Here is a 17,656-nt window from a genome sequence, read left to right as displayed (position 1 = left end):
GCTGCCCATCACCACTGCCATCGCGTGACCAGAATGTCAATCAAATTCAAACAAGATTTCACCTCACAGCAATGACTTCAGGTGGGTGGTCTGCCCAGCCCACTCACCCCAACCTGAAAACCACCAACTGATAACATCTCACCTATCACCTGCTTATTTCTTTTTAAAACAAAAAAAGTACAACGTACGCTGAACTTGCCCAACCGCTCTCACCCCTTATATTTTACAGTGGTGCAATGGCATTGCAGAGAGGCACAACCACTTAAACAGATGGATTTTACAGCACCTCCAGAGTGCCAACAACTTGTATTTATATAGCACCTTTAATGTAGCAAAACGTTCCAAGGCGCTTCACAAGCACGTAATCAGACAAAGGTTGACAACGAGCCACATAAGGAGATATCAGGAAATTTGGTCAAAGAGGTAGGTTTTAACGAGCGCCTCAAAGGAGAGAGGTGGAGAGGTTTAGGGAGGGAATTCCAGACCTTAGGGGCTAGGCAGCTGAAGGCATGGCCACCAATGGTGGAGTGATGGAAAATGGGCACGTGCAAGAGGCCAGAATCGGAGGAGCACAGAGATACTGGAGGGTTGTGGGTCTGGAGGAGGTTACAGAAATAGAGAGAGGCAAGGCCATGTTGGGATTTGTGAACAAGGATGAGAATTTTTAAATCGAGGCGTTGCAGGACCGGGAACACAGGGGTGATGGGTGAACGGGACTTGGTGCTAGTTAGCATACAGGCCGCAGAGTTTTGGATGAGCTCAAGTTTATGGAGGGTGCAAGGTGGGATGCAGGCCAGAAGAGCATTGGCATCTCCAGTAGCAATAAATATGGTCACTGAAAGTAATGGCTGTATTTTTCCAAATGAGGTGTTGGCCTGTATATCCCTTGGCTACTTGAAAATCTTGACTTCTGAAACTATTGGATACCCAAGTATGGTTGGTGTTGTTCAAGTGCTGTGGAAACCACCAAAAAATATAAGTAGGCTACATTTCACAGCATGGGACTAAAAAACACACAGACTGGAGAAATATTACAGAACCATTCCTTGGAACAGTCTAAAACTGTTTTCATATTGTTCTTTTAATTCAAATTCAGGAACCCGGCACCGATGTTATTGAATCTATTTTTTTTAGGCAGAGTCGACAAGTCTGTCACCAGGCTTTGAATGACCTGATTTATCAACATAATAAATTCCTGGAGTTGACTCAAGGACACCAGGCTCCCAGAATCTGAGTTACAATATAAAAGCAGCTTAATAAACCTGACTGCTAAATCCAGAGGCCGATTTCAGTCACAAACCCGGAAAGTTCTCGCTGTTGAGACATAAAATTATAGAATGTTGCAGTACAGAAACAAGCCAATCTAGTGGACATAGGTGGTTTACTTAACATGAGCTACCTAGTCGAATCGCATTTTCCTGCTTGCTCCCTGTACCCTTCAGCAGTATTCCTTTTTCAAAGAACTAATTATCTATTGAAAGAATTTATGAACTCTGCTTCAAAAGCACAAGAGCAGTAAATTTGAATCTCTAACCGCCCTCTCAATGAAAAATTGTTTTCTAGCCTCCCTTTTGTATCACATTTGCACTTGCTTTTTTTTATATGGTATAATGCTCCTCTCATTATAAAACAGTGCATCTTCCAACTCATTGTGATGCCACATCAAATTCACCAGTAATTAAGAGTTTTGTGTCTCGTGTCCATTGAACCTCTAAACCGAGTCGATCTCAAAAGCTGCCCTTGCATCCCAGGCTATCACACCCCAAAAGTTTCCATAGTGCAGGGGGGGAAAAATGGAGGTCGACTCATGATGATGCAATGGTTGGAACATATCGCAGACTGTTGTAAAATTATCTTTCAATTCATTACTGATAATTAAGTCTTACATTCAGTCAATGTCTGTAGTGTCATATCTCAAAATGTGTCATGTCCATGGTGTTTGGCGGTGGGCCGGGGGGGGGGGGGTGGAAGAAAGGGTGAAGTCAGGATTGGCTTAAATAACCATTAATGTACATTAGCAATCAATGAAATCTGGGCACTACCTCCAGTTTCCAGGAACTTATTGATATCTGATTAGAACAGAGATTGAAATGTGAGCATTATCCAGGTTCCACCTCTCATCAGGTGCCATTGTATACATTATTGACCAAAGTCACTGCTTTATAGCTTGCATGGGCAGAATACCACGGAACAATCCCCAAAACCCCATGTAGGAAAGTCACAAAATGCGATTCAGACATTGTAAATCAGTAAGCCCGATTATGAAGAACAAAAATAACATTTTCTCTATTAAATGCTGAGCTAGAGGCATTTTTTGCAGTCCCACATCTCAGCCAGTAGGTGGTGCCGCTTAAATGTAAATACTACAAAAATTTGATGTATCCAATAGTCTCTTTTTTAAACAGAGGGGTATACTTTCATTGGCCCAGTAATTCCTGTCACAACGCGTAAGGACGGGGTACTCACGCGTGTGCCAGGAGGAATTGTCGGTTTTCAGCATGCACAGCGCATGCGCTGAAAACCGGCATTTCCTGTCCTCTGACCCAAGGGGTTAAGAGGCTGAACGCATGCGCGGTATCGGGCAGCGCGTGCGACTTGGATTTCCTGTATTTTTACAGATTTGCGCATGTGTAAAGGCCTCCGGTTTTTACGCATTGAAAAACCACACGTAAGTACTTCGTTTTACAGGTAAGTGGTCTTTTAGTACAATTTAGAATTTTTTTTTCCCCCCACAGGTTTATTATTTTTAAAGAATCTACAGTAAGGTAAGTTTAGTTTTAGACCCTATTTTTTTTTAATTTATTTTTTTCAAAAATTTGATTAATTGTTTAAAATAGTTTTTTTTAAAGTTATTCATAGTTAATTTAATTATTGTGATACTTTTTAAAATTTTATTTAAAGTTCAAGTAGTGTTTTGGGGTGCAGTACTTTTCATGAGTTTGACAGTCTTTACTATCAAACTTATGAATGAAGTTTCCCCTCCCCTGATTGGCTGAACAGTGCTCACCTGATCCCAGCCGGCACATCGCACTAACTACGCCGCTGGGTCAGGTTAGCACAGCGCGCCGGGATCAGAACCTGGCCACTGACAGGAAATCCACTGCGGGCCAGATTTCAGATGTCGGCGCGCAGGGTGAGCGCACATCGGGGGCTTGCACGCGCGGCAAGCCCCCGACAGGAATTACTGGCCCATTATGTTTTTGGCTAGCCCTTGAATTAAAATCAGTGCACATGATCACCACAATCTGAACATAAAGTAAAACTGATTTCAGAATAAAACGCTAGGAAACTTCTTTTAAAAATAAAACATGGCTTTGATTTTTAACTAACTTCACAATGCTCATGATTTTGGGCATATATTTGTCCTTTATAGTGATCCACATTTGCCAAAAAAACTACAAATATCATACTCCAGTGTTATTTCACTAAAATATCAGCTTCTCATTTTTTTTTGCAGTTTGTGACTTTTGTTTAAAATACACGTTCTGTAATGGGATGATTAATATAGTCACTGCAGGTAAACTAAATTAAAAAGGCATAGAAAATGTTCTACTAGCGGCATGGACATTCAGCTACCCGTCAACATCCCATTAACCTTGGTCACTCTCACTTTACAGTAACACATATTCTTCATGCTATTTAGAGTCTTAAGAGTTATACAGCACAGAAAGAGGCCCTTCACCGCATCGTGTCTGTGCCGGCCATCAAGCCCTGTGTATTCTAATCCCATTTTCCAGCACTTGGTCCATAGCCTTGTATGCTATGGCGTTTCAAGTGCTCATCTAAATGCTTCTTGAATGTTGAGGGTTCCTGCCTCTACCACCCTTTCAGGCAGTGAGTTCCAGATTCCAAACACCCTCTGGGTGAAAAAGTTTTTCCTCAAAACCACTCACCTTGAAACTATGCCCCCTGGTTATTGACCCTTCTAAGGGGAAAAGTTCCTTTCTATCTACGCCCCCCATAATTTTGTACACCTCAATCAGGTCCCCCCTCAGCCTTCTCTGCTCTAAGTATATGGTATGTTGGCCTTCGTAGCAAGAGGGTTCGAGTACAGGAACAAGGATGTCTTGCTGCAGTTGTACAGGGCCTTGGTGAGACCGCACCTTGAGTATTGTGTGCAGTTTTGGTCGCCTTATCTGAGGAAGGATGTTCTTGCCATGGAGGGAGTGCAGCGAAGATTCACCAGGCTGATACCTGGGATGGCAGGAATGACGTATGAGGAGAGATTGTGTCGATTGGGCTTATACTCACTGGAGTTTAGAAGATTGAGAGGGGATCTCATCGAAACCTATAAAATTCTGTCAGGCCTGGACAGACTAATGCAGGAAGGATGTTCCCGATGGCCGGGGAGTCCAGAACTAGGGGTCATAGTCTAAGGATAAGGGTTAAGCCATTTAGGACTGAGATGAGGAGGAATTTCTTCACCCAGAGAGTGGTGAACCTGTGGAATTCTCTGCCACAAAAGGCAGCGGAGGCCAATTCATTAAATATATTCAAGAAGGAGTTGGATATATTTCTTAAGGCTAAAGGGATCAAGGGATATGGGGAGAAGGCAGGGACAGGGTACTGAATTTGGATGATCAGCCATGATCTCATTGAATGGCGGAGCAGGCTCGAGGGGCCGAATGGCCTACTCCTGCTCCTATCTTCTATGTTTCTAAGGAAAACAACCCCAGCCTGTCCAGTCTCTCTTCATAGCTGAAGTGCTCCAGTTCAGGTAACATCCTGATGAATCTCCTCTGCACCCTCTCCAATGCAATCACATCCTTCCTATAGTGTGGCGATCAGAACTGCACACAGTATTCCAGCTGTGGCCTAACTAGCATTTTGTACACCTCCATCATAACCTCCCTGCTCTTATATTCTATGCCTCAGCTAATGAAGGCAAGTATCCCATATGCCTTCTTAACCACCTTATCTACCTATCCTGCTGCATTCGGGGATCTATGTACATGCACACCTCTAACCCTCTGTCCTTCCTAGGGTCCTACCATTCATTGTGTATTCCCTTGCCTTGTTAGTCCTCCAAAAATGCATCACCTCACACTTTTCAGGGTTAAATTCCATTTGCCACTGTTCTGTCCATCTGACCAACCCGTCTATATCGTCCTGTAGCCTGAGGCTTCCCTCCTCGCTATTTATCACTCCACCAATTTTTGTGTCATCTGCGAACTTACTGATCATACTTCCTACATTCATATCTAAATCATTAATGTACACTACAAACAGCAAGGGACCCAGCACCGATCCCTGCGGTACACCACTGGACACAGGCTTCCAGTCACAAAAACAACCTTCGATCATCACTCTCTGCCTCCTGCCACTAAGCCAATTTTGGATCCAATGTGCCAAATTGCCCTGGATCCCATGGGCTCTTACCTTCTTGACCAGTCTCCCATGTGGGACATCGTCAAAAGCCTTACTGAAGTCCATGTAGACTACATCAACTGCACTACCCTCATCCACACGCCTAGTCGCCCCCTCAAAAAATTCAATCAAATTGGTTAGACATGATCTCCCCCTGACAAAGCTATGCTGACTATCCTTGCCTCTCCAAGTGGAGACTAATTCTGTCCCTTAGAATTTTTTCCAATAATTTTCCTACCACTGATGTTGGGCTCACTGGCCTGTAATTCCCTGTTTTATCCCTACTACCCTTCTTGAATAATGGTACTACATTAGCTGTCCTCCAGTCCTCTGGCACCTCTCCTGTATTCAGAGAGGTTCTGAAAATTTGTGTCAGAGCCCCTGCAATCTCCTCCCTTGCCTCACACAGCAGCCTGGGATACATCTCGTCTGAGCCTGGGGATTTATCCACTTTTAAGCCCGCTCGGACTACTAGTACCTCCTCCCTCGCAATACTAATTTGTTCAAGTATATCACAATCCCCCTGCCTGATTTCTATGCCTACATCGTCCTTCTCCATAGTGAACACAGATGCAAAATATTCATTTAAAACCTCACCTACATCTTCCGGCTCTACACACAGATTGCCACTTTGGTCCCTAATGGGCCCTACTCTTTCCCTGGTTATCCTCTTGCCTTTAACATACTTATAAAACACCATGGGATTTTCCTTTATTTTCCCCGCCAGTGTTTTTTCATGCCCCCTCTTCGCTCTCCTAATTTCTTTAAGTACCCCCCTGCACTTTCTATACTTCTCTAGGGGCTTCCACTGTTTTTATTACTTTGTAACTGCCAAAAACCTCCCTTTTTTTCCTAATCCATTCTTGTATATCCCTTGACATCCAGGGTTCCCTGGGCTTGTTGGTCCCACCCTTGACCTTTACGGGAACATGTTGGCGTTGTATTCTCTCCATTTCCTTTCTGAAAGACTCCCACTGCTCTGATGTGGATTTTCCTACAAGCAGCTTATCCCAGTCCACTTTTGGCCAGATCCTGCATTGTCATATTAAAATCGGCCTTCCCCCAATTTAGAACCTTTATTTCAGGTCCATCTTTGTCCTTTTCCATGACTACCTTAAATCTCACCGAATTATGGTCACCGTCACCAAAATGCTCTCCTACTGACACTTCTACCACTTGCCCGGCTACATTCCCTAGAATCAGGTCCAGTACCGCCCCCTCTCTTGTAGGACTTTCAAAAAGCTCTCCTGGATGCACTTTAAGAATTCCGCACCCTCTAAGCCTTTCACACTCAGACTATCCCAGTTAATATTGGGGAAGTTGAAATCCCCTACTACAGTATTATTACCCTATTATTTCTACACTTCTGAGATTTGCCTACATATCTGTTCCTCTATCTCCCCCTGACTGTTTGGGGGCCTATAGTACACTCCCGGCAAAGTGCTTGGCCACTTTTTGTTTTTAAGTTCTACCCATATGGCCTCATTAGAGGAACCTGCTAAGATATCATCCCTCCTTACAGCAGTAATTGACTCCTTGATTAATATTGCGACACCCCCTCCTCTTTTACACCCCCCTCTGTCTCGCCTGAAGATTCTATACCCCGGAATATTGAGCTGCCAGTCCTGCCCCTCGCTCAACCATGTCTCTGTGATAGCAACAATATCATACTCCCATGTGTTCAGCAACACCTTCAATTCATCTGCCTTACTCACAAGACTCCTTGCATTAAAATAAATGCCATCCAGCCTTGCCATACTACCTTGTGCCGTTACGTATTTGCTCTGCCTTCCAGACCGACTTGTTTTCTCCTCTATATTTGGCTGTGCATCACCCCTACTATAGCTCCACGTCGTATCCCATCCCACTGCCAAGTTAGTTTAAACACCCCCACCCCCTGCAACAGCACTAGCAATTAAAATTTAAAATGCAATTAAGTCTACACTAATGAATAAAAATCTGTTCATGATTGCAGTTCCCATTTCAAACTGGGCAAAGTATTTCTGAACTACTTTATCTCACTAGTGAGATCACAGAACACTTAAATCTCTGCAGTGAATTTTAATGTATATACCCTCAGCATGCTGTTTTCTAGTAACCAACAGAGATTGGTCTTTCAATGAAACGGTACTAATTATATTGCTTTTTACTATTATACAAAAGATTTGTTTTTGTGTAACAGAAGCTATGAAACAAATTCAAAACTAATTCTAATCTTGGGATTGGCATAGTGACCATAAACTAGAAGAGTAAGGCCATCCAAATCCAACAACTGAATTACTGTACGATAGCAAAATACTGCAGATGCTGAAAAAGGGTTCACCCGAAACGTCGACTCTATTTTCTCTCCACGGATGTTGCCTGGCCTGCTGAGTTTTTCCAGCACTTTCTGTTGTTATAACGGAATTACTGTACTGTAAATCACTCCCAGTTATGTTCCCCCTAAGTTGCGCGGCGCCGCACACTAAACATAGCAGGAGCGGGTTCCCTCCAAGTGACGAGTCCCAGTCCCACTTCCAATGTCTTCGGGCGGGCTTCAACACACAGGCTCCGGGACTAGGGCTTTTTTTGAGACGTGGATTCTGTGTTACTTATTAAAAGGACACCCAATTGAACTAACACTTTTTGCTTGATGAAATTTGGATCCCATCGCCGACCCTGTGTCTTTCTATTGTTCTATTGTCTAGTTCTTCAAAAATCTCGATGGTAAGGTTCTGGGTTTCAATTATTAGAATATCGCCCACCTTTTCAAGTAGCGACACACAAGGGAGTGTTTCTCAGGCCAATTTCCCTAAATCGGTTTTGAAATACCATGGACAAAAATGTGCTCTTGCGTTAACATGTTACAGGCACATTCTACGAGAGAACTGTCTGCACACGAAGTGGAAATTTCAAACAGCCCATCTGAAATTCTTGCCTTGTTGGCTCCCAAACAATCACAGACCCGTGTTATTTTGTTGCTAAAATTCATAAATTATAAATTAAAGCAAGGCCCTGCTGGGAGTTAAACCCAGGATCTCCTGTTTATAAGGTAGGCACGTTAACCAACTAAGCCACAGAGCCAAAGCACGCTGGTGCCTTTTCCCTGGGCTGCAAGTATTACAGGTTTCTCTGGTTGTGCTTATTTTTGATTCTCCTTCTATGGGTTGTTTCTGAATCCGTGAGTTTGTGCTGCTTTGTGGATGAGCGGCAGCCTTGAAGATATCTCTGAAGGTTTCCACACCTCTGTCTTTTCCCGAACTCTGTACAAACGCATAAATGACTGAATCACACTCTGCGCCTGCGCATTAAAGCCCGCTCCTGCGGGCCTGATAACATTGGGGCTGGGGGACTCCCTCAATAACCACTTGCACACTGGAAGTCTTGCACTCTTGCTTGTAGTAGTGGCCAATTGCACATCTAAGGCAGGGCTCATTAAACAGCAGCACTTCACCAAACTCATGATTGCCAGATAAAGAGGACCACAGAAGGAAGAATTGTCAATTAGAGCAGCACAGCCAACCTCCACCTCAAAGCTACCTGGAGGAGCTCATTCTGGATAGAGCAAGCCACCACTTTGTGGGGTCCATTGAAGAAGGGCACAAGGGTAGCCATCCTCTATCTGGAGGTTAGTACCCGTTCTTGCAGCGTTTGATTCCCATGTATTCTATCCGTATGCAACTCAACCAGGCACCACAGCACGACATGCGCTGGCTACCAAAATGTGTTTACAAGTAATGTTTCACAGATTGCAATAGATGCTTTCTTCCCCATTGTGTTTCCGTTGGCACAGCTAAGCAGCATCAGCTAGCAGGTCTTGAGGGTGGAAGCTCATTCATCTTGCATGATGCAACATCAATCGCTATATCTGCAGCAAGCAACAATCCAGGAATATTCACTCTGGGGTAAGGTGTAGAGTTAGATTTAGAGCAGGAAGCAGTGAAGTAAACACACAGCATGAATGAGAGGAGCAAGTGAAGGTGTCAGCAAACAAGCAGGAAGAAGTTGGCTAGAGGATCAGCTCGCGGTCACCCTGGGGTTTTGCCTCCAGTTAATACAGAAAGTCTCTCTCCCCACGCTGTCTGATCTGCTGTGCACATTTATTAAAAAGCAGTAGCTTCCAAATCTATCAGTACAGTTTAGTACTGCACAAACACACTGAGCAGCTAACATCTGAGTGGTGTTAAACAAATCCCAAACGAGTCAAAGATCAACAGTTCACAAAAGAGTTTGGCAGAATTTTAATATATATTATCGTCCGGGAAAATGAGGCAAAACAAACTTCAAGCTTCAGTCAGTGGATTGCAGGCCAGTAATGCTCAGATCATTCCGTAGTGCAAAAGGGGAAACCTTGCTCTGCTCTGCACAGTACACTTGTTTTATAACTACAGATACGGTTTAGTCAGCAGGGTAAGGGCTATTTACCGTAGAACTGTTCAGACTTGCTGTTTATTCAAAATAACTTGCATTTATATAGCACCATTAACGTGGAAAACACTCCAGGGTGCTTCACAGAGTCATGATCAGGTGCAAATGCACACAAAGCCAAAAGAAGGGGATATTAGGATTGGGTGACCAAAGGCTTGGTCAGAGGTGGGGTTTCAGGAGGTTAAAGGAGAAGAGGTAGTCCCAAGGCAATTGAGCTTGGCTTCCATAGGTGTTGGACTTTAAGGAGTCACATCACATGATGACCAGAATGTATATTGAAGCGAAGTACCTTCTCACCAAACCTTCAGACCTTTTATAATGGCCACTGATGGTTTAACTGCTAATGAATTTAAACTGATGTTTACAGCCTGAATTTAGAAAGGAACAGGAGATGACCTCGACAATCCCAGATAGTTAATGCGACCTTGCTAATAGTTGCTAATGTGTTAGCAGATTGGCCAGAACAATGCTATTAACATCTCACATGGGACCCTTCTGGTTCTTCTTACTTCACCAGTGTCTCAACTAATCTCCAATATTAGCATATCCTGATCGGACAATGGCCCCGAGGTGTTATGATTAACTTTGAAGGGACAGTTGACAGAGCAAATTCTAACACGAGACACATGTAATAGTTTTTGTAAGAGCGGTAAGCTGTTAAGGATTAAATAAAGTTACTAATGAGGTTTATAAACCAAAAAAGAGCAGCTGATTTCATGATTTCTTTTGAAGAGTTGGTCCGATTCTCTCATGATGAGACGGTGGGGTGGCAATATGGCATTGCTGTATATATGCTTTTAAGTGGTTGCTGTTGTTGCCAGTATTGTTGCAAAAGAAGCTGTAAAATTTGCCCATAGACAAAAAGGCCGCGCTCAAAGGAGTTCGTGGCCCGCTCAGTACAAAAAAAATTAGAGGGAACATTGCTCCCAGGTATACACTATTCTTTATATTTTTAGCACAGTGTCGACCTGTTGGTTTTACCTGTTCTCTCCCTTCTCTCTCATTTGCTGCCACTTATGTCGTAAATCCAAACCCAGTTCAGAATCAACTTTCCAGGAAGAGGATTCCAGAGAAAGACTATTATGCCAGTGCACAGCAGCTGAAAGACACAGGGATTAATTTAATAAACAGCATCATGCCTGTGAGCATCAGATAAAACTTGAATTCTGTTTGCATCCCTCACATTAGAGGTTTCTTGTTATCCTAGTCTATGGAGCAATTATGCTTCATCATTAGACAGTGAAATATTAGTGTGTCCTACTTCCAAGGGAGATAATTACAGATGCCCTACCCAATATACATCATGCAATGTTTTAACCAGCACAATTTTGCAGGATACGCTAACATAAACTTTCTTTTTAAAATGTCCTTTATTTGGAGTCATTATCTTGATTTAGAAGTATTATTTTCTAAATCAAAAGGGGATACAAATTTGACAAAGCTTACAAGAGGACTGCCTACAAGATTACTTTGTAAGCATGATGTGTTATTTTAAAATTTACTCAAATCGACTATTCATCACCCAATCAGAAAGTAAAAAGTATACAGAAGCAGTGCTGTTTGAACTTGTGGAGAAAGCGTGCTAGTTGACCCTCTTGGCTGCGGCTCAAACTCACTCATTGCCTGTGAGTAAGTTTTACTAGATTAATTTCACACGCAAACAACGCTTTTATGCATTTTGATATGTCAAAAGCTAACTCTGGGGACAAGCATACAGGCAGCTATTGCTGCTCTCAAATATCCAGATATGTTTTGACTCTCCAATGAGAGCTGCATAATGCCCATGTTATAAATCACAGCCCACTTAAGCAAATACATGATAAATAAATAAATCATTGCACAACCTCTATTCTTGCATCTGCAAAATGGCTTAAAGAAACAGAATAAGCCTAGGCAGTGAGATTCTGAATCTCCCAGATTCCAACACCTTTCCAGACTCTCCAATCACATTTCAGTCAGCTTTAGTCCGCTGGGTCTTGACTTGACGTTGCCTCCTGAATTAACAGATTCTCTGAATTCCGCTGTTAAGTTATTGCAGTATTTTACATCAACATGCCAGCAGAACATCACAACTGACTGAACGGCTGAAATTAAATTGGAGCAGCCAATTTGTTCTGGAGTTTGGAGGATCAACTGCCAGACGACAGCAGTCTGCATGATTTGATGCGTCAATAACTCTGCTGGTTTGAACACAAGGGCAAAATGAGGGAGGAATATTGTATAGGCGAACAGCCCAATAAAATGAAGTTGTGTTGGCAAGCAGGCCATTCATTTAAGCAGATTCCCCCTCACCCCCCCCCCCCACCCCAAGTCAATATAAATATACACTTGAAATATGAACATCGTTCTGTTCTTACCTTTTGCCCCCAGATAACAGTATACACCACACTGCAGGACTGAATCAGAATATACCTTCCCCTGTTCACAAAAAGCAAAACTATTTTAGCAGATTCAATACTTGGGGAAAAAAAAGTTGACGGCTATAATCTTAAAAAAAAGTTAAAAGCAGTGTTTCATGATTTCACTTGTGGTGTTCCTTCAGCAGTGTTAATTAGAGAATTGGTGAGGGTAGTTAAGGACTCACTTCTTAACGTATGGTAAGAGACTTCATGACCTGATGCATAACAATTTTATAGGTAAGAGTAATCTACAAAAGTAACAAGGCAACAAAAGCCAGGATTTCCAATTCACTACAGCGAGTCTCCAGAAACAGAGCATGGTGTATTGGGGGGGGGGGATTGACTTTCTGGTAACTTAGCTCAGTGTAGTACTCACACCTCTGAGTCAGAGGGTTGTTGATTCAAATCCAATTCCCAGACTTGAGCACATAATCCAGGTTTACACTTCATTGCAGTACTGAGTGAAGTGCTGCAAGCTTTTGGATGAGATGTTATTCCAAGATCCTTTCTGCCTGTTCAGGTGGGCCAAAAGGATCCATGGCACTATGAGGATAAGCAGGGAAGTTCTCCCAATGATCTGGTCAATACTTATCCCCCAACCAATGCCACCAAAACAGCAATGATATAAATGACAATTAAGCTGTTTGTAGGACCTTGCTGTGTGCAAATTAGCTGCTGTTTGTGTCTACATAACAGTGACTACACTTGCTCACTGGTTGTGAAGTGCTCTGGGACATCCTGAGGATGTGATAAGGCAATATGCAAGTTATTTCTTCCAAAAGGTAAATACAAGAAATGCAATGCAGTATTAGTCGGTGATGTCCAAATGATAGATCCAAGGTAAATAGACTTGGAACTTCAAATAACACTTGTAGAAAAGTGATGCAGGAAGACCAACACTGGATGAGCAGGAAAGTGACCAGCTGTAATAAAGGAGAGTCTTGGGGGCGAGAGATTAAACAAAACACACAGCTACAATGGTAAATTTAGATCAAGTGGAGTGCAGAACCAGAGTTGCATTCTCGTAGCTTTGTCTGATCTGGACTATTTAGAGTGCTCAATTCTGGGAGCATGGGATTGCTGAATTTAAATGTTTATATTATGTTTTGTTTCCTTCTAATTACTGTTAAATTAGCAGATTCTGATGTATTTGGTTCAATTTCCAAATGTTGAGAGTTTATCATAGCGGCCATCCAATGCTCTCCACTACTACAGTCTGAGCAATCAAGACTTTTTTTTTTTATTCGGTCATGGGATGTGGGCGTCGCTGGCAAAACCAGCATTTATTGCCCATCCCTAATTGCACTTGAGAAGGTGGTGGTGAGCCGCCTTCTTGAACCGCTGCAGTCCACGTGGTGAAGGTACTCCCACAGTGCTAATAGGGAGGGAGTTCCAGGATTTTGACCCAGCGATGATGAAGGCTCGGCGATATACTTCCAAGTCAGGATGGTGTGTGACTTGGAGGGGAACTTAGTGGTGGTGTATTAAAACTTCTTGGTGTGCAATCACGATGAAAACAGGAATGAAGATCTCTTGCCCATGCTGCTAAATTTCTATCCAGACAATTTTCTTCTGGTTTGGCAACACCTTATGTTCTACTGCTTTAGTCTTGTAAAATCCTGTAATAGCATTTCTTCTAGATATGCAAGTTTTGATAAATAAACCGATGCTCAAAATTAAAAAAAAATTTTTTAAAGGACATTGCTACAGTTGTTTATCATCAAGCCCTATTTTCTAACATTGTATGATTTTGTTCATTGTGTTGAGGGATATTGGCACTGGAGCGTAGCGCATATTCCAATTTAATCATCCAATGCCTCCATCAAGCTTCACTGGATACCTGAGCAGTTAGCTGCAGAGTAAAACTCCTTCTACTCTGCCCCAATAATGTGCCACAGTTCCAACCTCTGAAGAATACATCTTACTGCACTGCACCCAGCGATGATGAAGGATCGGCGATATACAGTACTTCCAAGTCAGGATGGTGTGTGACTTGGAGGGGAACTTGGAGGTGGTGGTGTATTAAAACTTCTTGGTGTGCAATCACAATGAAAACAGGAATGAAGATTCATTTTCCATTTTCTAAAATCAACCAGCCTGTGGCATCAGAATGAGCTGCCAATTTAGCAGTTTTGTGCTATTGGCTCATGCCCGAAGAACTGGATTGAGAGTGGCCAAACTCATTGATGTCGGTGTTAGAATTTAGGAATTTTTTTTATTCAAGTATAGCACAACAATAAAGAATGCACTTCTTTATTTTAACGGTGTGCTTTGAACAAAATGCAAAAACAAAGTATAGCTGCACTACTTTTCAGGATAAACTTCAAATGAAAAGCCATTCTGATTTAGACATGGATTAAAAAAATGTTTTTATACATGATAAAATCTGTAATATTGCATTAGATTAGTTATCATTCTGATTAAATGATTTACAGATGGTCAAACGTTGAATATGTACCTGCACGTGAATTGAGCAGAGCTGCAAAGGCAGCTCAAATGTTAATCCTGCCCCGGTTATTATTAGCAGGTGCGTGTTTAAGGTTACAGGTGTTCGCCCAGCTTTAAACTGTAGTGACAAGATGTGCCAGCAACCTGGAATGAGTGTCACTGGACCAGTAAAATTCAAAAGCTGAAAAATATTAAATACATGAGTTGACAGCAACACATTATATATTTCACACCACCAGCCTGATATTCTGTTAGCTTTAACATTGTTTTAGTGATTTTTTATTTTGCCGTAAAGCAACTCAATCTACCTACTTTAAAAAAAAAAAACTTTTCTTAAAACAGTGGCCTTGAAATTGTTCCATGCAGCACCTGTATTTTGGGCACTACTTCGACTATCAAGGTGCCAATATGGTGGGCGGGAAGTGTGCGCACATTTCTGGCCAGATGTGCGTCACCTGCTATTGTGTATGTCCCTTTAAGGGAATAACTGGTCTCAGACTGCAGTACCGGCAGTGACCACCCTTGTATAAAAGGCGCTAGCAGCCTTCTGTAGTTTCAGTTTCCAGAGTGTCTCCATTCAGTAAAGACTTGTTAAACCAACTCCTGCATTCCGTGTCTCCATTAACACACGGATTTAATACTGGCGACGAGTAAGAAACGAACTTACCTGCAACTCGGCAGCACCTCAGACAACGTTAGTGACGGTCGAAGCCAGAAGAGAGAGAAATAAAAAAATAATCCACAGAAACTCGAGAAACGGGCGTCAACCGTGGGCAACCGCCCTCCAAATCATCGGATTGAAAACTTGCAGGAGAGACTGTCAAGAGCCAGGCTTGGTTCTCCGGTCTGTGGTTTCCCAGCTAATCGCGGAGAGCGGCATTGACAGCAGCGGCAGCGGCGGGAAAGCGCGGGAGGCGCCATCTTAACTCGGCGTGGAAGAAGGAAAAGCGCGGGAGGCGCCATTTTGTTAAATCGGGGAAGAAGGCAAAGCGCGGGAGGCACCATCTTAGATTTTCAAGATGCCAAAGACTGGCGATATCACTGCCTTCGATAATGCTATAGAAGACTGGACCACGTATGTGGAAAGAGTCGAGGTATATTGCGAGGCAAACGAAATAGCCAAGGAGAAAAAGGCATCGGTATTGCTAAATTTAATGGGCGCAAGAACGTACGGCCTATTGCAGGACCTGATTACTCCAGCCAAACCGAAGGCGAAGAGTTTTAACGAAATTGTTGCTATCCTACAGGAACACCTAAATCCTACACCGCTGCTGATAGCAGAAAGATTTAAATTCCACAGGAGAAATCAGCATAAAAATGAGAGCAATGCTGATTACCTTACGGAACTACGCAAGCTATCAAAGCACTGCCAGTTCGGAGCAGGACTGGCAGATACCTTACGGGACAAATTTGTCTGTGGACTCCTGAGTGAAGGAACCCAGAAGAGGTTACTCTCAGAGAAAGAGCTGACGCTAGATAAGGCTTTCAGCGTGGCAGTATCGTACGAAGCAGCAGCAAGGGGAGCTGCGGAAATACAACAAAAGCCACAGGAATACGACACCCACGAAATGACACGGGGATTTGCAAAATGTTATCGCTGCGGCAGAACAAACCATGACCAGAAGGACTGCTGGTCCAAGGACAAAATATGCAGGCAATGCGGAAAGATGGGACACATTGCACGAGTTTGCAGGTCTGAAAAGAAGACCAACGACAACAAAAAGGCTACTAAGGAACCGTACAGGAAAGTACAAAAGATGATGGACAGTAGTTCCGAAGACCAGATGAGCGATAGTGAATCCGGGAACAAGAGACTAAGCTGTCTCAAACTTCACAACGTAATCGCAAAAGAGGATCACCAAACCATTTGGGTCACCCTCACGATAGCAGGGTCCCAAGTCAAAATGGAATTGAATACAGGATCAGCTCTAACCGTCATGAATCGACGAGACTACGAGCGGCTATTCTCACACATACCCTTGAGAGAGACATCCATTGTCTTGAGGACGTATACGGGGCAAAAAGTATACCCCAGAAGAAAAATAAGGGTGCCTGTCGAATACAACGGCAAGAAAATACGGAAATTGTATCTCTACATTCTGCAAGATGGTGGACCACCGTTATTGGGACGTGAATGGATCAGAAAGATAAATTTAGACTGGCACTCCATTCAGGCACGGACGGTGGCTGGTAAAAAGGATGACGACGTCACTCCTGGACGATTGTCAACAATCTTAGCTGACGCCAAAGAGGTATTTCAACAAGAACTGGGCACTCTTAAAGGCATAACCGCCTCGATAAAAATAGAAGAGAATGCAATTCCCAAGTTTTTCAAAGCAAGACCGGTACCATATGCAATTCGCCCAGCCGTCGAGGCAGAGCTGGAGAATCTGGAGAATGCAGGCATATTGTCTAAGGTAGACTGGAGCGAGTGGGCGACACCCATCGTTCCTGTCATGAAGAAAACGTTAAACAATAAGTCTGAGGAGCCAAGGAAGGTTCGCATCTGTGGGGACTTCAAGGTGACGGTGAACCCAGTCCTTCACACAGTACAATATCCTCTTCCAAGGATAGAAGACATCTTCGCCTCACTATCTGGAGGGAAGCGTTTTACAAAAATTGACCTAGCACAAGCATATTTACAGATGGAGGTTGAAGAATCCTCTAGGAAGTATCTCACGATAAACACTCACAAAGGTCTTTACCAGTATCATCGATTGGTATTCGGAGTAGCATCGGCTCCGGCGATATGGCAAAGAGCGATGGAACAAGTCCTGCAAGGGATTCCGGGGGCTGTGTGTTACTTGGACGACATCCTAGTGACAGGTGAAGATGACAGTGAACACCTTAACAACCTAGAACAGGTGCTCACTAGACTACGTGAACATGGGCTACGAGCCAACCGCCCCAAGTGCGAGTTTTTTAAGAAACAGATATTGTATTGTGGCCACGTGATTGATGAAGAGGGGTTACATAAGTCCCCTGACAAAATTGAAGCGGTTGTTAAGGCCCCAGCGCCTGAAAATGTGTCGCAA

At 43.2% G+C, this 17,656-nt stretch overlaps 1 protein-coding gene across 1 annotated transcript in view; it reads right to left on the bottom strand.

Moving 5' to 3' along the window:
* tmem131l (transmembrane 131 like) overlaps window positions 1-17,656 on the bottom strand; it is a 216,624-nt gene that overhangs the window by 70,632 nt on the left and 128,336 nt on the right. Inside the window, exons 14-16 of the mRNA XM_086012018.1 lie at window positions 14,632-14,802; window positions 12,132-12,192; window positions 10,756-10,873 (exon numbers count right to left, since the gene is read on the bottom strand). Coding sequence (XP_085868144.1) covers window positions 10,756-10,873; window positions 12,132-12,192; window positions 14,632-14,802 — 350 coding nt within the window. The remainder of the gene's footprint in view (window positions 1-10,755; window positions 10,874-12,131; window positions 12,193-14,631; window positions 14,803-17,656) is intronic.

Source organism: Somniosus microcephalus, chromosome 2 (genome assembly GCF_052327205.1).
Source record: "Somniosus microcephalus isolate GS21.2 chromosome 2, FLI_Smic_1.0, whole genome shotgun sequence".
Lineage (NCBI taxonomy): Eukaryota > Metazoa > Chordata > Chondrichthyes > Squaliformes > Somniosidae > Somniosus > Somniosus microcephalus.
The sequence above is the reverse complement of the archived record's forward strand: the minus strand, read 5'-3'. Positions and strand labels throughout refer to the sequence as shown.